Source organism: Podarcis erhardii (genome assembly GCF_964252035.2).
Source record: "Podarcis erhardii genome assembly, chromosome: 13".
NCBI classification, from domain to species: Eukaryota; Metazoa; Chordata; class Lepidosauria; order Squamata; family Lacertidae; genus Podarcis; species Podarcis erhardii.
In genome coordinates this window covers 19867694-19891399 of record NC_138502.1, presented here as the reverse complement: position 1 = coordinate 19891399, position 23706 = coordinate 19867694, and the positions used below count along the sequence as shown (strand labels likewise).

At 46.0% G+C, this 23706-nt stretch overlaps 1 protein-coding gene and 1 long non-coding RNA gene across 2 annotated transcripts; one reads left to right on the top strand and one right to left on the bottom strand.

Annotated features, from left to right (window-relative positions):
* Window positions 1–10336: 10336 nt before the first annotated feature.
* LOC309328554 lies at window positions 10337–10826 on the bottom strand. The gene is made up of 2 exons (XR_014150823.1): window positions 10625–10826; window positions 10337–10537 (listed from the first exon to the last, which is right to left on the bottom strand). It is a non-coding gene; the product is annotated as an uncharacterized lncRNA (long non-coding RNA).
* A 3373-nt stretch (window positions 10827–14199) lies between these two features.
* LOC309327721 (claudin-4-like) lies at window positions 14200–23480 on the top strand. Its single transcript, XM_081837152.1, has 2 exons — window positions 14200–14306; window positions 22141–23480. Exon 2 carries the CDS (start codon window positions 22164–22166, stop codon window positions 22806–22808), a length of 645 nt encoding a protein of 214 aa, XP_081693278.1. The 5' UTR covers window positions 14200–14306; window positions 22141–22163; the 3' UTR covers window positions 22809–23480.
* The last annotated feature ends 226 nt before the right edge of the window (window positions 23481–23706 follow it).

The following is a 23706-nucleotide window of genomic DNA, read 5'->3' as shown; positions in this document are numbered from 1 at the left end:
TTGACAGATAAGAAGGAAAGAGGAGGGTTTGCAGTACCTGATCTAAAACTCTATTATGAAGCGGCATGTTTATGTTGGACAAAGGATTGGATAATTCAGGAGAACCTAGACTTGTTAGATTTGGAGGGGTTCAACAATAGATTTGGATGGCACTCTTATCTTTGGTGTGGTAAGGCAAAAGTGCATAAGGGGTTTACAAATCATGTGATAAGAGGTGCCTTATTTGAAGTCTGGGAAAGAAACAAGAATTTGTTGGAAAGGTAAACACCGTGGTGGCTGTCACCAATTGATATATTAACAGTTAAAAAACTGAACATACTAGGGAGAGGGACCACATATGAGGAAATTTTGATGAAAGCTGAAAAAGGTTGGAAATTAAAGCCCTATGAGTGTATTGCTGGAAAATTCACAGGATGGTTGCAATACCATCAAGTCAATGATGTCTTTAAAGAGGATAAAAAAATAGGATTTGAGGACACACAAAAAAATCAAAATTTCAAATAGATATTTTAGAGAGTAAATCCAAGCTATTATCAAAAATGTACAATCTCTTACTAGAATGGAACACAAAAGATGAATTTATAAAAGAGGCTATGATAAAATGGGCTATTGATTTAGGACAGGGGTCTGCAACCTTTAAGACAAAAAGAGCCACTTGGACCCGTTTCCGAAGGAAAAAAAATCTGGGAGCCGCAAAACCATTGCAACATTTAAAACAAATATATCTCTGGAGCCGCAATCTGACAGCGGGCGGGAAGGTGACGTCGGGACGGTGCGTGACTAACGCACGCACCACCCCCATGCAACGTCACAGCCAGTACAGCGCCTGCCACAGTGGGGAGTGTCGGGGCGCACAATGCGCCTCCTCCCCTCACTAGTATCCACCCCGGAGCCGCGGCAAAGGTGTAAAAGAGCCACATGCGGCTCCGGAACCGCGGGTTGCTGACCCCTGATTTAGGACATAACATAGAATATGATGTATGGGCCAAACTCTGGAATGAGAGCATAAAATTCACTGCTTGTTCGGCCTTAAAAGAAAATGTTATGAAGATGGTTTATCGTTGGTATCTCACTCCCACCAAATTGGCAAAAATGTATAGAACAAGTAGTAAAACCTGCTGGAAGTGCAAGGAAAAAGACAGCGATTTCTATCACATGTGGTGGTCTTGCAATAAAATAAAAGAGTTTTGGGATGCGGTTTACAACGAGTTAAAAAAGATGTTTAAGTACAGTTTTCCCAAAAAGCCGGAAGAATTTTTGCTAGGTTTGGTGGGAGAAGGGATTAAAAAGATAGATCAAAGATTATATTTATATGCAACAACTGCAGCCAGAGTTGTGATAGCTCTAAAGTGGAAGCAACAGGAGATGCCGATGATAAGAGAATGGCAGATAAAGTTGGTTGAGTATGCTGAGATGGCTAAATTGACACACAGAATTCGCAATCAGGAGGAGACAAAGTACCAAAAAGAATGGAGTAAATTTATGGTTTATATAAGTGAGAATTGTACAAATATGAAAATGTTGGCAGGATTGAAATAATTCTCATATCATGGTATAATTTATAATTAAAGAATCTGTAAACTATAGAATGGAATAGGAAAACTGGTGGAAGGGAAGGTCGGAAGCTAATGGATCTATGAAACACAAAGTAGGATACATGTAACAAGATGTGATGTTTTGGTGGTGGGTGGTGGGGATTGGTTGGTGATTGTAAATTTCAATAAAAATCATATTTTAAAAAAAGAAAGAGCAATCCCTTCCTAACAACGGTTCCTCTGTTCAAAATGACAGGCTTCCCTGGCTGCTTTATGTGGATCAAGAACAATCTGTCTCCCATTCTGCCACTCTTAATGGCTCCCAGAATCTTGCATCTGAGGCAACCACCTCGCTTTTCCTCATTGAAAGGTTCCCTCTGGTTCCCTCATACTCAGCTTCTCTCGCACACAGAGCACGATGGCACACAGCCCACTTGGACTTCCACAGTGACCTGGGTTTGTGTGTGCTGGTTGTGTAAAGGAACATGTCATCCTTTATAAACTAGTTCCTTGATACTCAGGTTTGACTTAGCTCCAAATAACTGACTCATGGTCAGCTCTGAGTTGCTGACAATTCAGCCCAGCTGGGGGTTTGGCTCTAGGTTTTTCAAAACAACATCCTGGAACAACTGTCTCTCACCCCTAGAGGCAAGGACTGTGACGCAACAGGACTCACTCACAAAATGAAGCATGTGCTCTGCTCCTATTTATCGAAAGCAGTCTTGGTTTCTGGAAAATTTGTGTCTGCTATGCGTGTGTCCCTACATTTGCCTTCCGGTGGTTCGTTGCTAACATGTTGAGCAGAGGTGCTGAAGGTGTGACCTTCCAGGTATTTGTTGGCCCTGCAGATGTTGCCGGACCACAATTCCCATCAACCCTGACCCTTGGTGGACTGTCTGGAGCTGATGGAAGTTGGAGTCTGTTGCAAACAAAATCTGCCCTTTTCCCCTTATGGGGTATCCAAGAGCCCGTATAGAGTTCTTACATGGGTTCCCTATTGGTAGGAGAAAATAACAGAGGCCAACAAGAGAATATTGAGAAGCAAAGCAGCTAGTAAGCCTGATCTTTATTGATCTCTTGCAACAGGGTGCTCCCCTCACACGCAGGAAAGGAGAAGGACCTCGAACAATGGCGCACAAGGCCTTATATAGACATTTTAAATTCCCTGCCCTGGAGCTCAAGACCACCCCTTCATACATCATACATACATCACAGAAGGGGTGTAACCCAAGACCACCCCCCACAAACATCATACCTACATCACAGAAAAGGTGGTCTACAACAGAAATTTGAATGTTGTGTTTTTTCCTGTCTGCCAGGTTATCTGGTAATGCCTTATCTGATTGCCTTCCCTGGTAGTTTGTCACCCTTTGAGATGGTGATTTCCCAATTCCTGAAACTACAGGAAGGCTCCCTGACCCCCTCCCTGCTTGCAGAGAAAACATTTGATCAGTTTGGGAGTCAAAATGGTTTCAGGTCGGTCTTCCTGTGCTGATCTATGTACGTGCTTGGTTGGTACATTTATGAACATTTATTATATATATATATAAGACCTTAAATTTTATTATTACAAGTCCAACAATATTGGGGGGGGGGCAGCGCACAGCCTCCTCACTCTTGGTCTATAGCAATTAGCAAAAGGTTGAAGAAGCTGTGACTCTCCAGACTCTGTTGGACTCCAATTGCCATCAGCTCCAGTTAGCCCCCCAAAAAAGAGTTTATTTTAGTTTTGCAAACCTTGGGATTTCCCTGAACATGCTGCTACCTCCCACTTGTGCATGGGTGGTACGAGTTTGGCCTGATAAACATCACCACTCAGACCTGAGCATCAGACATGGAAGGAATAAGTGGGAGCTACAACAAAGCGTTGCAGTGTTAGAGTGCTCCTGTTCAGGACTGCGGTTACACACACCCCACTGGTTCTCTGATATTTTCCTCCAGCAGTCAGTCAACATTCTGTGGTCACCAAGCATATTCAGTCCTGATTGGACCATTACGGTATTCCTTCCCCACTGCAGTAAGTAACTTCCCCCCCCCAAAAAAAGTGTTTTGGGTTTGTTTTTTGTATGTTTACAAACTTCAGGATTCTTCCTAACCTGTGGGTGCCTCCCTCTTGTACTAAAGGCCCAGGAACAGACCCAACTGGTTTCTATTCTGGCCTGTTGTCAGAACTAAAAGCCCAGTGCAGTCAAGTGGCAGAGGCAATAAAAGTAGATTTCCTGCACAATCTAAGCCAGGCATCAATTCTTGTCACACAGGCAACAGCTCTCAGGAGGCTACTGTACTTTCTTTTTCCGTAACTGGCCTTGGCTTTCTACCAAAGCACCAGTTTATGGTTTAAAATAATAATGGTTTGCAGCCTTTAGATATATTATGCAAAAGGGGGGAAAGGAGGAGAGAGAAGTGGATCTGGGAATATAGAAAGTTGCCTTATACCAAATCAGACCATTGGTCCATCTAACTCAGTGACTGGTAGCAGCTCTCCAGGATTAGAGCGGGGGAGATATTCCCAGTCCTACCTGGAGAAGGTGGGAATTGAGCCAGAGAGCACTAGCATGCAAGGCGGATGCTTTGCCACTGAGCTATATCCCAGCAGGGGCTGGCAGCAGCAGACAGCCAACACTCTGAAGAGAACTGCCAAGCAATGTAGTCATAGCAGCTACTATCAGTTTAATTTTCCCAGAATGCCTCTAAGCATGGAACCCAGAGGCATTCGGGGGGGGGGGGGGAGAGAGATAACAGCAGCAGCAGCTGCAGTCACCTCAGCCAGTGCTTTGCTTCAGAGTTCTGATCCCTAAAATGTTTTTTAAAGGAAACACTTCATTGTATGTTATTTTAAAAAGAAGTTGGCATGGGCTCTCCAGGGTTTATAGAGCATGGCATTTGCCATAGTATGCCAGGTGCTGATGTCAGGATTTTAACCAGATTTGGGAGACATCCACACACAAAGTGAAAACGTGTCAGCTGTTTAATATGATAGTAGATTTTTGGCTAACCATAACAACAGTTTTAAAAACCGGCCCTGTTCAGATGTCATATCAAACAGTGGTTCATCATCATGAGCACAGGCTAGCACAAAGCATGGCTTGCACACGCCAGGATCCTGAATTTGATACTCCAGATTTAATATCCAGTCTTGGTTTGATACCCTTGCTTGCTAAATACAGTTTGCTGAGTTGGAATGTCACAAAGAACTGCAGAAACTTTAACTGTCATATGTGGAGGAGAGTGTGAGAGCCCAAATCAACAAACCATGGTGTGTTTCGTATATCAGATACAAACAGAGGCAGCAGGCTTATGAAATTTTCCATTTAATTCAATCATATCCGCCCTGGTTGAAGGGGCTCCACGCTTTCCCCTGCTCTGCTACTTGAAATCTGGTTGAGCACATTTTGAAGTGAAATATTTACACAACGGTGTGGCCCACATGCAACGCTAGGCAAAAGCACGATTTAGTGTGAATAGGGACAGAGCAAAAAACGCTGCCACTTTGCTCCTCCCCTGCTCCTGTTGCTCCTATACTACCTGGAGCTAAGCTATGGTTTTGGTTTACCATGACAGTGGTACCTTGGTTCTCAAACTTAATCCATTCAGGAAATCCGTTCCGAAACCAAAGTGTTCCAAAACCATGGCATGCTTTCCCATAGAAAGTAATGAAAAATGGATTAATCTGTTCCAAACTTTTAAAAACAACCCCTAAAACAGCAATTTAACATGAATTTTACTGTCTAACGAGACTACTGAGCCATAAAATGAAAGCAATAAACAATGTACTGCAGTCACACAATCAATCAATCAGTAGCTGAACTGGGTTCCACACAGTCACAAAAACAAAACAAAAAGAGCCGCAAAAACAAAAACACAAAATAAATAGGAAAAACAGATTGACCTCAGCGTAACACTCAAAATGGCAGTGTGGCACTCAAAGTGGAAGCGTAACACTCAAAATGGAGCATGTTCAGCTTCCGAAAAATGTTCGCAAACCAGAACACTTACCTCCGGGTTTGCAGTGTTTGGGTTCCAAGTTGTTTGAGCACCAAGGTATTTGAGAACCAAGGTACCACTGTATGTGCAAACCTGGGCTCATGGTTTGTCTCGCTCCAAACAATCCGTGAGCTGTAGCCAAGGTTTTTCTTGCTCGTTCATGCTTGCTCATTTATGTGCAGGCATGGTTTGGCTGAGTGTTATATGCTAATAAGTCTACATTCATACATAAGGTAAACTGTAGTCAATGGCTAACTGTGAACACACTCTCCTTTCGATCTACACCTAGCTCAGGCCGGAGCAATCAATCACTGGCTTAGCTCTGTTTCTGAACTACGGATTGTGGTTTCTTTCTTTCCAAACAAGCCCCAATGTGGCGTATAGGATTGCTCTTGGCTTATCTATCATGGTTTGTCTGAGCAAAACAAACCACTATTCCCAAACCGGATGTAACTCAAAGCCAGTAATCTTGGATCGTTGTCCTTGCTAGCAGTAGGGAAGGAGTGAACCAGGAGCCACCTTTGTATTTAAGGTAAACCATTAACTACAGTTTACTGTGGCATGTGAAATGGGCCATTACCATCAAAGGAGGGAGGCCCCTGTGAGACACACTTGAAGTAACTGAAGTAAAACTACACTACTATCTAAAGAGCCTTTGCTAAGACCATTAAGTCCACCGTATAAAATTAACTAAGTGTACCTCTCTGAGTAGAAATATCAGGTATTTGGACCTGGGGCTTCCCTATATACAAGGCCCATTTTCCTCCATAGCAAATGGTGCCCCCTTCCTCAATTCAAGCTGTATACTATTAACACCCCAGGCTGTGCCATTTTGGCACCTTAGAAAATTCCACAAATACCTCTCCTGGGAAATAAATATACAATAATAATAAATTTAGTGACTGCTCTTTTGTGAACCTCAAAATCAGCTGCCTGAGGCAGCCTCCTCCCTCTGCGTTAATAATAGGGTTGGTATCAGATGGGAGATACACTTTTAAATGCTTCCCACATCTAATAAGAATAATAAAATCCATGCAGGCTTTTTTTTTAAAAAAAGAGCATATTAGGGACAATGGTTGTAGTGTCCATCCCTTTGCCTGGTGCTGAAGTTTCCTGTTTCCAGTTAATTTTGTAACCCAGGAGTTCATTAACAAATGTGATTCACCACAACCACAAACTGTTTGTCTGTCTCTCTCTTTCTCCCCCCCCCCCCCCGATGTAATTTACAGTTCTTCTCAGACACAGTGATGGGAACCTGTTGATGTAAACCATGGGGAATCCTAGAAAGAGGAACTCAGCTCAGAACAAAAACCATATTGAACATCACATGCCAATATTGCATTAATTTCTGCGGACACCTGAGTTCACCTCAGCCCACACTTCTTTGTTTATTTACACATCAGCCTGGGCTTTGGAAGTGATGTTTACACAAAAGGATACGAAAACAATAAAATGAGCAATAAAAACCCTCCATAGGACCAAAGGTTATAAAAACATCTTGTAGAATATCCTTGCAAAAAACAACCATCAATGAATATATATTTAACCAAGACAAATACAGTGGTACCTCGGGTTAAGCACTTAATTTGTTCCGGAGGTCTGTACTTAACCTGAAACTGTTCTTAACCTGAAGCACCACTTTAGCTAATGAGGCCTCCTGCTGCTGCCGTGCCGCCGGAGCACAATTTCTGTTCTCATCCTGAAGCAAAGTTCTTAACCTGAAACAATATTTCTGGGTTAACGGAGTCTGTAACCTGAAGCGTATGTAACCTGAAGCATATGTAACCCGAGGTACCACTGTATAAATAAATGTCTCTAGAAGGTGTTTGCCTTCACATTAAAACTCAAGAATACGTGGAAATAAGTGCTCCGGGACTTAAAGGCACATTTGTGAGCTGGAGAATCAGGGAGAAAAAAAGCAATGTGGTACTGTCTGAAGTGTTACTGCAATCACACCTTGTGTATGTGTGCTAACACACGCTTGTGTGTGTGCTTCTGAAACAAATGCCCAATATAAGATCAGATATTATTATAATGGGAAGTGCCAGAATCCCCAGAGAAAGATGCTGTTATCACCAATCCCTCTAATAGTGAACCCAGATGGTTCAGTGTCTATCCATTTCAAAACAGTCACCCAAAATTAGGGTTACTTCTACACACCTAGGTGGTCCTGTAAGTGCCTCATAACAGAGGCACTTTTTAGAATTTTAAGGTCTTAGATATGTACCATATTTTTCGCCCTATAGGGCGCACCTAGTTTTTTTGGGGGGGGGGATAAAGAAAAAAACTTATTTTCCCCCCAGCCTGAGCTTCCCCCGACCCCAGCCCCCAGAACAGGCTGCTATCCGCAAGCCTAGGGAGCCCGGCAGGAATTCCCGCCGGGCTCCCAAGGCTTGCGGAGAGCTGCCCGAAGCCTGGGGTGCGCTCCGCTATGCTCCCCGGGTTTCGGGATGCAGGCTGCTGTCCACAAGCCTTGGGAGCCCGGTGGGAACTCCCGCGGGCTCCCAAGGCTTGCGGATAGCTTCCTGAAGCCTGGAAAGCGAGAGGGGTCGGTGCGCACTGACCCCTCTCGCTCTCCAGGCTTCAGCGAAAGCCTGCATTTGCCCCATAGGACACACACACATTTCCCCTTCATTTTTGGAGGGGAAAAAGTGTGTCCTATAGGGCGAAAAATATGGTAATAAATGTTCATAAATGTACCAAGCAAGCACATACATAAATATATAAACCACATGTCTGAAACCCCACAGGAAAAAAAAGTCCTGAACAAATTGACCTCAAATATTTCTCTGCAAGGTCAAAGTGGGAAACCTCCCCATTCTATCTTTCCTCACAAATCCTGTCTTAAGGGCACATTTAAGATATGAATAGGGTGTGAGCCTGTGACCTGGCTAAGGAACTAAGTTTTTATCATTACAAAAGACTGGCCAGGCTCCCCAGGCAGTCCAATCAAGTAAGCATTAACAGGTAACCTGCCAGACAGGAGATAAACAATGACAGGAGATAAACACACTCAGATTTCTTTTGATTGAGGTATGATGTGTTTGGGGGGTGGTCTTGAGCTACGCCCCTTCTGTGATGTATGTATGATGTTTCTGGGGGTGGTCTTGAACTCCAGGGCGGGCAATTTAAAATGTCTATATAAGGGCGGATACACCTGGGTTCCGGGGCCTCGGCTTCTCCTGTGTGTGAAGGGGGCATTTTGTTGCAACAGATAATAAAGATCAGGCTTACTAGATGCTTTGCTTCTCAATATTCTCTGGTTGGCCTCTGTTATTTTTCTCTGACCAATGAACTTACAAAGAACTCTACAAGGGCTCTTGTGTACCCCATAAGGGAATAAGGGCAGATTTCCGTTTATTACACCTCCAAGCGTAGAGATAGAAGAAGAAGAAGAAGAAGAAGAAGAAGAAGAAGAAGAAGAGCAGAAAACAACCTTTCTCCCTCCTCTATGTGACATCCTTTTATATATTTGAACATGGCTATCATATCACCCCTTAACCTCCTCTTCTTCAGGCTAAACATGCCCCGCTTAGGCATCGTTTCTAGGCCAGAAGAAGAAGAAGAAGAAGAAGAAGAAGAAGAAGAAGAAGAAGAAGAAGAAAGAAGAAGAAGCCTGACAAGGAACTGTGAACGTCCAGGTATGAGAGCAAAGCCTCTGTTCCAAACTGACAAGGAATCCTGAGCAAGATCAAGTTGCAAGTCCAACTTTTCAAAAAATAATAACACGCTGGCTGGGGCTGATAGGAGTGGCAACCCGAAACATCGGTTGCTGAAGGTTGCCATAAGGTTCGGGGAGAGAGTTCCACAGTGGGCAGCAAAGGAGGATCATGAAAATGTAGCTACAGTAGCCATGAGCAGATTACCTAGGATGGGGAAATCCCTTGATCTCAAACTAGGTGTGCATGTGTCCCTAGGTTCAGTGACCTAACAAGCTGCATGCAAGGCAGAAGATCAACTGGTTGAAAGTTTTCCTTGCACTGCATAGGCAGGGACTGGGGAAAGCTCTACCTGTTGATTTTCTGTCTCGCAGGCAGTTGCTGTTAAAGGCGCAGGAGCTCTTCCCAGTTTAAAAAGTGGTGACTTTCCCTCCCATCCCCCTCCTAACTTTCCCCACCTTGTTTTGCCCTTCCTCCTCGCTCCCCTCCCCCTCCCAAACAACCTCAGGAGATCTGAAAGGGCCGGATCTCTCAGCTTTGTCCATTTCAATGACTCATTGTCATGCCCAGGCAGGTGGATAGTTTGCACTCTCCAGGGGGCTCATACAGGCCCCCCCCTTCCTTGTTCTTCAAACAGCCAAATCCCAGCCCACTCCTCCCAGGAAACTGGTAGAATGTTTCTGATCTAATAAACTGCCAAATTTATCTTCCTCCCTCTCAGAGGTGCTGAATAATGTTCTGCAGTGGCGTAGCGTGGGTTATCAGCACCCGGGGCAAGGCAAGTAATTTGTGCCCCCTAACCCGTGGATTTGCGCCCCCTAACCCATGGATTTCCCTAACCCCCAGATGTTGCGCCCGGTGCGGCCGGCCCCCCCTGCACCCCCCACGCTACGCCACTGATGTTCTGGTCCCATAAACCCTTAACCCCTCATCTCATCGAAAAGAGGCTGACTGTTGTTACTCCCGTGGTGGAAGAAATATACTCAGAAGACTCTTCTTATGTTATCTCTGTGGATGTGTGTGTGTTTTATACTATCTGTACCCACATCCCTCCCACAACCCTTTACACTATACATGCATCTTAAATGAAGACTGCGCTTCATGCATCTGATGAAATGGGCTGTGGTCCACAAAAGATTCTGCTACAACAAATGTGTCGCTCTTTAAACACTTTATTGCTTGTGCCAAAAAGGTGTCTGGAACAAGGCAACCAATCCTGCCACGAGTTCCCGAGTACCCAGGAGTGCTACTTCCCTCCCCATCTTTCTACTCACCTTCCTTGCTGTCCTAAATCGAAACTCAAGTCCTGTGTGGAACTCCTGTGGTCTCTGCACAAATCCTTCATTGCCAGCTGTACTCCTGCGAGTAGACAAAGTGGGATTTAAGGCTGCAGTTCCTAAAGGCATTTACTAGAAAGCAAGTCTCATTATACACAGTGGGACTTACTGCTGAGTATACGTGCTTAGGGTTGCAATCCAATTCGCAGAATTTGCTGTCTCAAAATGTGGCTACTGTAATGATCTTCTGTAATGGTTTGAAAGGGGGGTTGAGTTCAGCAAAGGTACAAGCCGTTAGCCACAATAGCTAAACAGAACCTCCAGGCTCAGAGGCAGTCTACCTCTGAATGCCAGTTGCCAAGGGAGGGAGCGACAACGAGGAGAGCTGTTGCCTTCGAGCCTGTTTGTGAGTCTTCTGGAAGCAACTGTTTGGCCACTGTGGGAAATGGAATGCTGGACTAGATGGGACCTTTGTTCTGATTCAAGCAGGGCTCTTCTCAACTTCTTCTTCTACTGCTCTGAGGTTTTATTACAAACAAGTGATAGATAAATAGTGTGAATAAAATAATTAAAATTGTAGAAGTAGATAATCTGCAGTGGGGGGGGGTTAAGATCTGCTTTAAGTGCCTGAATGTAATGAAAAAAGTTGTGGCAGCATCTGAGCACGTGAAGAGGGCAAGGGCCACAAAGAGCTGCTCAGCTTTGGACCCAATGTTCACAGTCAACTGCAATAACATTTATATAGTACTTTTCCTTACCAAAGGAGCAGAAAAGACTTTTTTTATATGGAACAACAGCCTCCCAGATGTTATTAGCCTAGAGTTGGAAAGAAGATAAAAGTCCCTACCAGAGAAGAATGGCAAACCAAGCTGAAGGCCTATGCTGAGATGGCAAAACTGACTGGAAAACTCAGAAACCAAGAGGGTAAAAACTTTATAAAAGAATAGGAAAAATTAATAAGTTACCTTGGAGTCCACTTGGAGTGTATAAATTACTATGGACAATATGGTTTGGTAAAAAAAAAAAAAAGGAGTATGGATGAATATGCAGTTGTAGAGGTTTAAAATGAGACCCCATGGAGGGGATGGGGGAAGTCCCGAGATTCAGATAATCTCTTTACAGATACAAAGATCATCTCTTTACAGATACAAAGATACAAATAAACATTAGTAGTGTTTATTTGTATCTTTGTATCTGTAAAACCAGTAAAAATTATTTCACTTTCACACGCGCGCACACACACACACACACACACACATATAAAGTACTTTTCCTAAGTGATGGGATGCAACCTTATCAAATGTTTGCCCTACACAACAGCCCTGTAAGGTAGGCCGGTACTATATTTCAGATTGGTAGAGTTGTAGTTTTTGCCCATTGAGTATTCTTGGTTGAATCAGGGCCTTCCAGGCTCACAGCTCATGTTCTTAACCATCGCCTGATGACACTCTTGTCCAAGGGAGGGGAAGAGCGCCTCTAAAGTCCGCACAGGAAATGTTTACCAGGGCCCAGTTCTCAACCATTTGGTATAAAGGCAAGAATCCTTAGCATACACTCCTTTCTCATTACAGAGCAAGAAGTCCGGGCTTTTGGGAAAGTAGGTGTGGTTAGAAGGAAGACTTTATTTAAACAGCTGTTAAAAAAAACAAACACATGAGACATCCTTAAGAATTGATATTGGGTAGGGCCACTTTAAAAAAAGAATGATGACAAGCAGCCTTTGGAATGAACTTGTTCCTTCCTCATCGCATTAGCAATCCACTGAATTTGCAAATGGACACACAAGACAATGACCACATTCCCACCACAGATTCAGAGCACTGTGGTGCTACTTTTAACAGTCATGGCCACCACCACTCCCCAGGAACCTTCTGGGCAGTGTAGTTTGTTAAGAGTGCTCAGACTTGTGAAGAGACTCCTGTTCCCCTCTCAGAGCTACAATTCCCAGAGTTCCTTATGAAGAGTGGATGACTGTTCAACCGCTCTGTAGCTCTGGGAGGAGAACAGGGGTCTCGCATCAACTCCTAACACCCTTAAACTACAGACTGAGAGGCTCCAATCCAAAACCCCAATCTGCGGCGCTGGTGAAGGGGGAAGAGATTGGATGCAGTAGGGCAGGGTTCAGCAAACTTTCTCAGCAGGGAGGCCGGTCCACTGTCCCTCAGACCTTGTGGGGGGATGGACTATATTTTTTGGGGCGAAATGAATAAATTTCCATGCCCCAGAAATAACCAAGAGATGCATTTTAAATAAAAGGACCCATTCTACTCATGTAAAAACACGCTGATTCCCGGACCGTCCACAGCCCGGATTTAGAAGGTGATTGGGCCGGATCCGGTCCCCAGGCCTTAGTTTGCCTACCCATGCAGTAGAGGCCTCAGTTTGCTCAGACCCAAAACAGCCCGCACTAGCCTCTTGCCCCGCAAAGTGGTGCCAGCATCACTCCTCGGACGTGGCACTCCCCCTAGAATTGTCATCTAGCCCACCCCCTGCAATGGAGGAAGTGTAGGTGGGCAGAATTACCACCGCCAAGACATCCTTCGGTGGTAGCCCTCAGAAACCCACCTTGGCAAATTCAGCAGTCTATAAAGGAACCAATAATAATAGGGAGGGCTTGAGCCAGCCCCACTGCTGACCTTTGATGGCATGGGGCCTGGTTGCTACACCTACTCCATTCTGGCGTATCTCTGAGTAGGAGTTCGCCTGCCCCCACAACTGGCAGGAGCAGTAGGGACACATCCTGTGTCTGTCAGGCTGGGGTTAGGGCTGCTTTTTTAAGAGAGTCTACATACAGATGGGAACGCACATATAGGCATCAAACAAATGATCTAAAATTAACAAATGTATTCAGATCAAATCATTAGGGGTAGCTCAGTTAGTGGATCATGAGGCTGAATCTTAGGGTCGTGGGTTCAAAACCCACCTTGAGGAAGAGATTCCTGCATTGCAGGGGGTTGGACTGGATGACCCTTCCCATTCTGAGGAGAAAATCGTCAAAACACAAATAATCCACAATACTCCTCGAAACTCCCCCATCCCACCCTTTCCCTGGTTTTGGCTGTGGCAAAGACAGGAATGATGTCTTGCCTCGCGACACGGTTTTCTATGTACCGGGATTTCCCCTCAAAAGAAACAAAATCCGGGAGGAAGAGAAGGCTAATAGGGAGTGACTGGCCCAAGGTGAACGGGCGAGCTCCATGACTGACCCAGGAAACCGAAAAGCCTAAAAATCTGAAGCGCCTAAGGTTAAACTCTATATGGCCCCTTTATTGGCCTCGTGGTTAATCCACGGGGCTGCACTGTATTCGTGCCACCGGGGGGAATTATTTTGCTTCCTCCCAACTTCTTGCAGCCCGATCCGGGTCACGCTTGCTCGCAAGGAAGGGCCCCACCGAGTTCCGCGGATATTACTGCAATAATAATAATGATGATGATGATGATGATGCTGGCCGAAGTAAAAGTCCGGCCGGGCTGGGTTAAGGAGCGGTTCCAGGACGAGCACCTGGGAACTTTTCGACCAGATCCTCTTCGCCAGCGCGCCCCTTCCTCCGCCCAGGTGCGCTCGCTCGCTTGCGCCAGTTTCGCCCTGGGTGGGGCAAGCCCGTCTCGGTCGCTCTTTCTCCTTGCCCCCACCTTCCTCTTTTGGGGGCTTTTCCTCCCGACGGTTTTCTATCCCAGGCCGCCAGTTTCACCTGCCACTGACGTCATCAGGGATGAGAGGGGTGTGGTCTGGGGGGGGAGGGCTGAGGAGGAGGATGAGAGGGGTATATAGCCGGCCCCTCCAGGAAAGTTGCCTCTAACTTGCCTCCTGAGGATTTGAAGCCTTTTCGCTCCTTGGGTCCCGTCAACAGGTAAGCGAAGAGATTTTAGCTGAAAGGGGGGGGGGCTAGTGAGATTGGTGATCTGCAGGGTGGAAATGGGTTAACTAGCTTTACTTTATTTTAAAGACTTGGTATTGTGTGCGAGGCAAAGTTTTTAAAAATCTGTTGCGTTACGGGGGTCCCGCGGGATGCCTTGAGGAGTGATGCCAGGACGCCTGGGTCCCTTCCCCAAGGATCGATGCGGTGTATTAGACAGTATTAAAGAAGTCCTTTATTTATTAAATTTATTCTATTCCGCGCTCCTTCCCAAAGGACGCTCGATCTCCTGCGGTATTTGGTAAAGATTGGAACAGATTTAGATTTGCTCTCTTTGGATTGGGGGCAAGATTAATGCGGGTGGTGAACCTCGCGCTTGATCGATGAAGACCCGCGGATTCTTAAGCATGTGCAGAAAGCGTTTACGGGCGTCTTCAATAAACGCCCGAGCGCTAAGTTAGGGACTTGTCGTGAAATGAGTTCTCTCGCTCCTTTTGGTCTCCGGAGCTATAAGTCTGCCTTCTCTAGAAGCCCTTGGAAGAGCAAAAAAATTGCCCGCTAAATAAAGGGTTAGAGAGGCATTGTGAGCCCAGAGCCCTACGCGAGAGTAGACCCGTTGAAACGTGCTCCCAGGGGAACTTACGGTAGGTGGAGAGCAAACTTGAGCGGCAGACAGAAATGGCTTTCTTAACTTTGCTGGGAACTTCATGGTGGGAAAGGGCTGGAGTTGTGGGTCCGCGCTTCCCCCTCCCCCCTTGCCCATATCAAAGGCATCCTCCCCCCTGGCCTCCATTGTCCCAGCAAGGGAATGGGTGGCGCCCTGATGTTTCGGTGGCGAGCTGGACTCCCACTGAAACCCCCTTGAGAAGAAAGAGGAGGGGGGACAGTTTCGGTTGAAGAGCATGGACAAAGCGAGGAGGACGGCCCCGCCTCCCCCCCCCAGCTCACGCCCCGGCCCCGCCCGAGGCATACGTGTGGCGGAGGTGGGGAACCTTTGTTCCCTGGAGCACAGGCACCCAGTGACCTCGTGTCTCTTTGTCCCAGAGGCTGGAAAACCTTCCATAAGGGCTGACGATTCTCCCGCCATACCTGCGCCCGTATACCCCACCCACCTAGCAGGCATAAGAGGTCGATTTCTACAGCTCCTAAGACTTGCCTTCTCCTCTCGAGAGTTTTGGGGCTGCAGAAGAAGTAGGGCTAGAGTCGGAGCTTTGCCTTGTCTTCTGGAAATGGGGGGGGGGGAAGGACCCTGTAACTATGGGGTGGTGTTTAGAAAGGAGCCTTGTAACAGGTGGATTTCACACGTCTGTAACATACTGGTTTTTCAAAGTTCTTGTTAGTGTATTGGTTGATTCCCTACGGGGAGGGCAGAGTCCAAAGGCAATACATTTTTTGGTTGATTCTAATAAATGCATTGCCCAACAACTCACAAAACGTGGCATGCTTTTGAGTTCTCCCTAACTCTTCATCAAGCACCCCCACCCTCTTGCCTAAATAACTCAAAAGCTTGCCACATTTTTGTGACATTTGGTTGGTCCTAATACAGGTATTCCCAAACACTGGGATAATGAGAATTAGACACCACTAAAGGCCTGTGTCTAAAGTGTTTAATTCTAAATCAGACTAGACTTGTGTTACTTAGTTTTGGGAGTAGAAAAGGGAGAAGTAGGGTTGATTTTAGAGCCAACTGAAAAGCAAGATGGCATTGTGTTTTGGTTGCGTTTATTACTCCTGTGAAGGAAGGTAAAGTTGGTCCTTTAAACTAGCTGAAAACTATACCGTAAAACATGGTTGGAATTGGCCCTGGATTAACATGGTTTAAAAGGGTGTGATCTTCATGTGATGTAAACCTCCCCTGAGGCTTTAAATAGAAACACACATTGACTGAGACAGTGGGTGGTTGGAAAAAAACTTGTTACTCATTTTATTTGTTAAAAAAGTGGTCTTTACCAGGACTTAATTACAAAATCAGGGCCTAGAGCCTATTGCACAGGTAGTATTCTGCCTTTTCTCATATCAGAAGGCTTAATGTTTTGGATCAGGCTTCTTCAACCCCAGCCCTCCTGATTTTTTTGACCTACAACTCCCATGATCCCTAGCTAGCAGGACCAGTGGTCAGGGATGATGGGAATTGTAGTCTCCAAACATCTGGAGGGCTGAGGTTGAGGAAACTGTTAGACACTATTTACAACAAAGGATCCATTTAGAACTCCTTCCTGTATGTTTCTTTCCTTGTTTGTCTCTTTGTCTTCTCTTCCTCTTTGAGAAAGAAAATGGCGGTGCTAGTGTGATCAGTTTAGCTCAGGACACAACCCTGCGTAGGTTCTTCCTAAATCCTTCCTTGGACTAGCCTTCCCCCAACCTGGATGCCCTTCAATGGTTTTGGGCTCTAAGCCAATCAGCCTCGGACAGCATGGTTGGTGGACGTAGAAAACCAGACTTGCTGCTACTTGCCTATGTTTCTCTATCATTAACCTGACACATCCAGCATCTCCTTTGCTGTAATCAGCATTAAGGGCTTTTGGGGGCCAAGTACACAGCTTCCAGGTGAAATCTGTTCTGTGCTTTACTTAGTCTCATAACCCCAGCCCCATTTTTATTTATGCTGGCTAAAAAAATACTGGGCTCCATGGTAATAAGCTAACAATCAATTGCTGTATGCAGCTGAAATGGAACATAGTGCAAACCTAGGGTTGTTGTTGTTTTTAAGTTTAACATCCCAGATCCTTTGCACGCTTGCCTAGGCTTAGCAGATCAAAAGTGTACACTCAAAAGGCAGGCTATAAGCCATGCAGGAATTCTGTGATCAGATTGCCTGTTTTGTTAATGGAGCAGTTGCAGTTGGCGGGAGGTCTTTCTTTAACCTTTTCTGATGCACAATTTTGCCAGCCTAAAATCCCATTCTGCATTTCTCCCACTGCCCCCCTTGAGCTGCTATTAATCTTGTTGCATTGCGAGATACACAAACTGCCATTACACTTGCCTTAGCGCTGAGGATTCCCCTGGATCTTCTAGCAAGTTTGCAACATCAAGTTTTTTCCTGAGCATGGCTCCCCAACTGAAGCTCCAAATTGACTTGTTCAGTCACTTAGCTCTGCCTTTTAAGTAATAGTGATACTGAACACCTGCTAGAGTGCCTTGGACTTGCTGAGAAAAGGTAATTCGTAAATAGTTTTAAAGATTCACTTCTGTACAGAGTAAACCTACTCCAACCAAGACTGTGTAGGGCTTAACTTTTACTGCTGTTACTGAATTTGGAGCCTCCCCTTTGACATGCCAATATAAAGCAAAATGTTGGGCGAGTTCTGATAATGGACCCCTTGCGTAATGTATAGTTTGTGTCCAGGCATGTGCCGGTTGTTTTAATGGGGGTGGGAAGGAGGTGATGTCCCATCCAAACCACTGTTTCCTCCCAGAGAGAGCCCAGTGGATGTTTGTAGTGCTTTCTTACTGTACATGTCCTTGTCGCCTGACTTGCCTGGAGTCTTGGGGCAGAGGTAGGCTGAAACCTAAATACCCAGCTTTGACTAAAACAATGAGGACATTCCTCCTCCCCCGCCCCATACAGACACTGCAAACAAGTGAGCCACAGCGCTGAGGAGAATGGCATGTATCTGTTGCCTAATAGTTGTGAAATAGGTCGCCAAATTATACTGTTCTTTCCCTTCAGTTAATGTTGCGGAGTGCCTGTGGCAACAAACTACCTTGTTGAGTCCTGAGGGCAGAAGATGATGCAATTCTTGAGGTCGCTCCTAGGGCAGGTGTCCCTCTCTACCTGCTCAAAGCGGATCTTGAGAGAACAACCAGTTGTGCAACCGCTGCTATTCTAGGTGCCTGATGAGTTGGAGGGAGGGAGTGTTGTTTTTCTTCTGCCCTGCTCAGTATGAGGAGGAGAAAAAGAGAACGATCTATATCATCTGGCTTTGTTTAGAGTCTGAAGGCTAATCCTGAATGGTTTTGCCTGACCAGATGAGTCAGGAGCTAGGCCTTGTTTCTGAGTCAAATAGGAGTATCACCTACCTAGGCTATCTCCGGCCTCTATGAGTCAGGTGGGTAAAACACAGGTGTTCTCTTATGAGAAGACAGGATCCTGAGGTCAGCTGCCACACCTCTACCACAGCATAAGCCACCTGATGAACCCCTCCCTGCCAACTCCTTTAGCAGGTTGCCCTGATTTTCAAAGTCGTGAATTGTGGGGACTTCAGCTGCTACAATCAGAGGCAGATTTAGGGGAGCATGACCTGGGTGGAATATACGCACATATAAAAACTGTTTTGAAAATGCTTTTTTAAAAAAATAAAAAAAGTTTTTTAAAAATACTGAATTTTCCATCGCCATCTAGTGTCACATTGTATATTGTACTTAAAACATACTTAAAATTGTTTTATTTGCAGCTGTATAGCTGAGTCCCAGTTCACCTGTGCTGGGCGCCACAGGGGGCGCTGTGACAAAGGTGGAAGACGGGGCACACCAAATTTTGGCATCGCACAGGGCACCCCTGAAAATTTGTACTCCCAAAGTCTCCCTTCAACTACCTACAATCCCACTACTTTGGGGGAAAGGGGCAAAGTACATCTGTAGAATTTTAAGTGGGGTTTATGAACAGCCAACAGTTCTTGCTTGCAAAAAATTAGGTCAGCTAATATTGCTAATAAAGCAGAGGAAATACAGTGGTACCTCGGGTTACATACACTTCAGGTTACATACGCTTCAGGTTACACACTCCACTAACCCAGAAATATTACCTCAGGTTAAGAACTTTGCTTCAGGATGAGAACAGAAATCGTGCTCCGGCGGCACGGCAGCAGGAGGCCCCATTAGCTAAAGTGGTGCTTCAGGTTAAGAACAGTTTCAGGTTAAGAACGGACCTCCGGAACGAATTACTTAACCTGAGGTACCACTGTATCTGTAGATGTTACTTGTATATATCCTCCCTTTCCAAGAATATCACAGTGACTTACATGCCTCCCCCCCACCCTCCTTTTTTATCTTAACTATAACCCTGTGAGGTAGGTTAGGCAGAGAGACAGTGATTGACCCAGCGACCTCAGTGGCAAGGTGGGGATTTGAACTTGGGCCTATCTTGGGGCCCAACCTGACCATTATGCAGTGCCAGCTTGGTTAATTTCTGTTTTTTAGGCAGGGTGTGGCTTGAAAACTGCAGGATTGCGGCTCTGTTCTTATGGGGATGGTGGGGGCTGGCTGGCTATTTTTACAAATACAGCAATGGAATCGAAGAACTCTGTATGGCACACATGAGTCACTCCACTTGCATCTTCGCAAGAGTCTTGGGAGATAAGCAAGTCACTTGTGCGCGCGTGCACACACACACACACACACACACACAGCTTAACCAAACAGTGTTCAATGAGCTTCGTGTCTGGACAGATTTGAATTCAGAGCTGCTTCCCTTCTCACCCACCCCACCAAAGTCCACATTCTGTTGGGCGTTTCATGTTGCTGCCAGAGGCACCCACTGTTGAAGCCAATCCTGGGTGGTGCTAGAGGTAAAAGTGTTCTGGATTAATCTGAAATAAAAACATCAGCTTATTTTTCAGTAAACAAAATGTTGCCCTTTCCAGTCATTCTGAAACTACATAGAAAATGGAGAGAGAGAGCGCTGTTCTAGAATCCAGGAAAAATAAAGAAACAGGAAAGGGCACTTATCTTCTTTAGTGCAAGACGTATTAGTTGTCAGCTAACTCCTGAACTGGCCAGCTCTGGTTTGGTCTGGATCTTTAAGCCAGGACTGCAAACCAACTTTAAATTTTGGCTTTCAGTCCTGGCTGAGAGGAAGCACAAACCAGCATCTGCCAGGTCAGGTGCAGTTGCAAACTCTACGGGCCTTGTGTTTCGTTTTGTTTTGTTTTAAAAAAGAAGAGGCAATCCTCTGAACTGGAGCACATGGCTTGCTTATTTTAAATGCCAAACCATGGTTTTTCATTGTATGTGAATTGACCTCAAATGCTGTCGAAGCCCAGTATTGTCCACTCCTGGCTGCCATTAGCTTTTGGAATCTTGGGCAGCCCAACCTTTACTCCATGTGAGGCAACTGCCTCAAGTAACAGATGTTTGGGGGTACTGTTCCTCCTAAGGCTTGCCTGGCCATTCCCCTCTGCAGGAGGACAGAACATGGGTGTGTCCTTGTCCCCTAAATGACCTTGCTGCCTTGGGTGGAGGACATTATCCCATCAACAGCCTTTAATTAAGCTTCAACTGCCAGCTCAGTTGGCACCTGTATGGGGATTGGGAGAAAGTGTGTAATCTTCTCTGCCTTAGTGAAATGCCTTGGGCTGGCCCTCTTTAGTAGAGCCTTTCCCATCAGCTCTCCTTTTACCTGGAGGTGCCAGGTATTGAACCAGGAATCTTCCACAAGGGCTCAGGCACCAAGCTCTACATGACTTCTGAATGCCAGTTGCTGGCAACTGCAGGGCACGGGAGAGGTGTCTTGCACTCATGTCCTGCTTTTGGGCTTCTCGTGGGCATCTGGTCGGCCATTGTAAGAACAGTATGCTGGACTAGATGGGCCCACTGGCCTGATCCTGCAATAATCTTCTTAGTCTCTCTCCAGAGTGCATATGGTAGGAGTTGGGTTGTCCTGTACCAAGGCTAAAGATTCCTGTAACTTTTTTCAAAGCTGACACAGAAAATGCTACCAGGTGTGTGTGACTTTCTGGTGCTTGGTGAGCTGCTTCTGCCTATGCAAACTGGTGATAACACACTGAGTTTAGAGCGCTTCTCTTGTTTAACCTTCCCCACCATATTGTGGGGGGCAGGGCATGAATTGAAGCTTGGTGAAAGAAACCTCATTCCAACCTATACTTAGCCTGAAGGGATCTCTCCCCCCACTGCCGCCGCAGCCGCCTTAAAATTTAACCCCAATAATGGGCGGGCAACAGAACAAGTAACGACGCCTGGTTTTCTGGAAAAAACAGGTTGTATAACTGCATGCAGCTAATCCATGTTCACCGCCCCTCAGTGACAAGGGAAAACTGGCTTGACAAGGGGAGCCCTTCAACGCTCTATGGGCTATGCAGTCTGCGAAATGGCCTGCTACAGAGCAATGTCACTTATTCAAGACAAATTTTAACTTTTGTCAAATTGTGTTACAGTTGGGTCTCATTTGAAGGTGGCTCCAGTAGGATATTTCTGCAAGCGTCAGGGTTGTGGGTGTACCACACATGAACTTTGCTGGATCAGAACGAGGGTTCCTCCAGAACAGCTTTTCTCAACCTTGTGTCCCAAGATGTGGTTGGATTACAGCTCCCACTGTTCCTAGCCAGCAGGGCCAGAGGTCAGGGATGATGGGAGCTGTAGTCCAACAACATCCAGAGACCCAAGGCTAGGGAATGCTGCTCGTGTAGATCCTTGCAGGAAGGCAGCAAGTGAGGCTCAATAAGGCAACAAATATTTCCAGGTTTGTAGCTTTGCTGCCTCGGAACAAAAGGACTTCCATTTAGCCACCAAGAGTTGAATTGGCCTAAACCTGCCTTCCCCGGGCTGGTGCTCTCCAGATGCTGTGGCCTACAACTCCCATCAGCCCCAGCCAGCATGGCCAATGGTCAGAGAGGGATGGCAACAACACCTGGAGACTTCCAAGTTGGAGATGGGTGACCTAAGACTTATGGTATTTTATACGTACACATTACATTCTAAATAAGTTAAACTGGAGAAAGTTGAATTGCACCAATGACCACCTGCATGGATGACCTCAAATGTAACGTGCGTTAAAACACTAAGGGCAAGGTCTCTTGCCCCGGAACACAAAGGGTAACAATGACTTTCTGGGGATATGCATTAAAAGTGTCCTTGCTTGTATTCTCTACAGGGTTGTCGTCTTCACCTTGAGTCATGGCCTCTGCTGGATTCCAGATCATGGGCATGGCCCTGACAGTGGTGGGCTGGATCGGGACCATCATAACCTGTGCCCTGCCCATGTGGAAAGTCTCCGCTTTCATTGGCAACAACATTGTCGTGGCACAGATCACTTGGGAAGGGCTGTGGATGAACTGCGTGGTGCAGAGCACCGGGCAGATGCAGTGCAAGGTCTACGACTCCATGCTGGCCCTTTCTCAGGATGTGCAGACAGCCCGTGCCCTGATGGTCATCTCTGTGCTCCTGGCTGCTCTGGCTCTGATGGTTGCCATCGTGGGGGCCAAGTGCACCAACTGCGTGGAAGACGAGGACACCAAGGCCCGCATAATGATTGTCTCTGGCGCAGTCTTCATAGTGGCAGGGATCCTTTGCCTCATCCCCGTGTGCTGGTCAGCCAACACCATCGTCCGCGAGTTCTACAACCCAATGGTGATCGATGCCCAGAAGAGGGAGCTGGGAGCTGCCCTTTACATCGGCTGGGCATCTTCTGCCTTGCTGATCCTCGGAGGAGCTCTGCTCTGCTGCAATTGCCCCAAGAAGGAGAGCAACAACTACAGCGCCCGGTACACAGCTGCTGCCTCTCAGCCCCACAGTGATTACCCCAGCAAGAACTACGTCTAGGAAGCCCACCTCAGGAAAACAAAGCTGTCATCATTGCTGACCTGAAACTCACTACTGCTTGGGTCCCCTTTGGAGGAGCAGAGATGCATCCCTACTGGGGCTCTGCACAGAAAATATCCATCCATCCAAAGAACAGAACATCTGATAGTCCCATGACTTTCCAATGTGCTTGTCCCATCAGTATTTTCCCCCACCCGCAAATGTTACCACTACATTATTGTACAGACTTGCCCTACGGAAGTCAGAGCTCTGCTTCTAGAGAACATTCTCTACTCTTAACTGGTTCTCCTCGATGTATGTAGAAGAGATGCTGGACCTTGGGGGAAAAAGAAAAGTCATTTCCAAGTAGTTCTTAATGATCAATGTGGGTTTTGTTCTTAGGTTTCCTGGATGCTCATCAGGGGACTAAAACTACTAATATTGTCCTGGAGGTCACCGTTCAATATGGTCTCCATTTGGGGGCAGAAGTGGGTGGTGGAAACGGGTACTCCAGAAATGAGTTTATAAAGCTGTGATGCGTTGTACAATGTTGTTTGTAAACAAAACTGATGTGGTCTTTTTTCCTTTTTGCTAACTCACTGCAATTCACCATGCATGCATTTCATATTGAATGCCATTTTATTTGTTTTTTATTAGTATGACCTGAATAAAAATACAGGCTTTTATATATAACAGTTGTTATTGGTTATTACTGGTTTGTGTGAGAGAGAGGGAGAGTGAGTTCCAGGTCATTAAATACAAGTTCTTGGAGCCAGGTGTGCCTTATCTAATGAACCTTCCTGGGAGAGTTAGCAGTACATATTCTGACTTGTGGAACAATCTAACTAAGAGGTGGGGTAGGGAGAGAAGGAAGATAAGTGACCTTCGCATTGCCCCCAAGGAAGGGTGAACATACTTG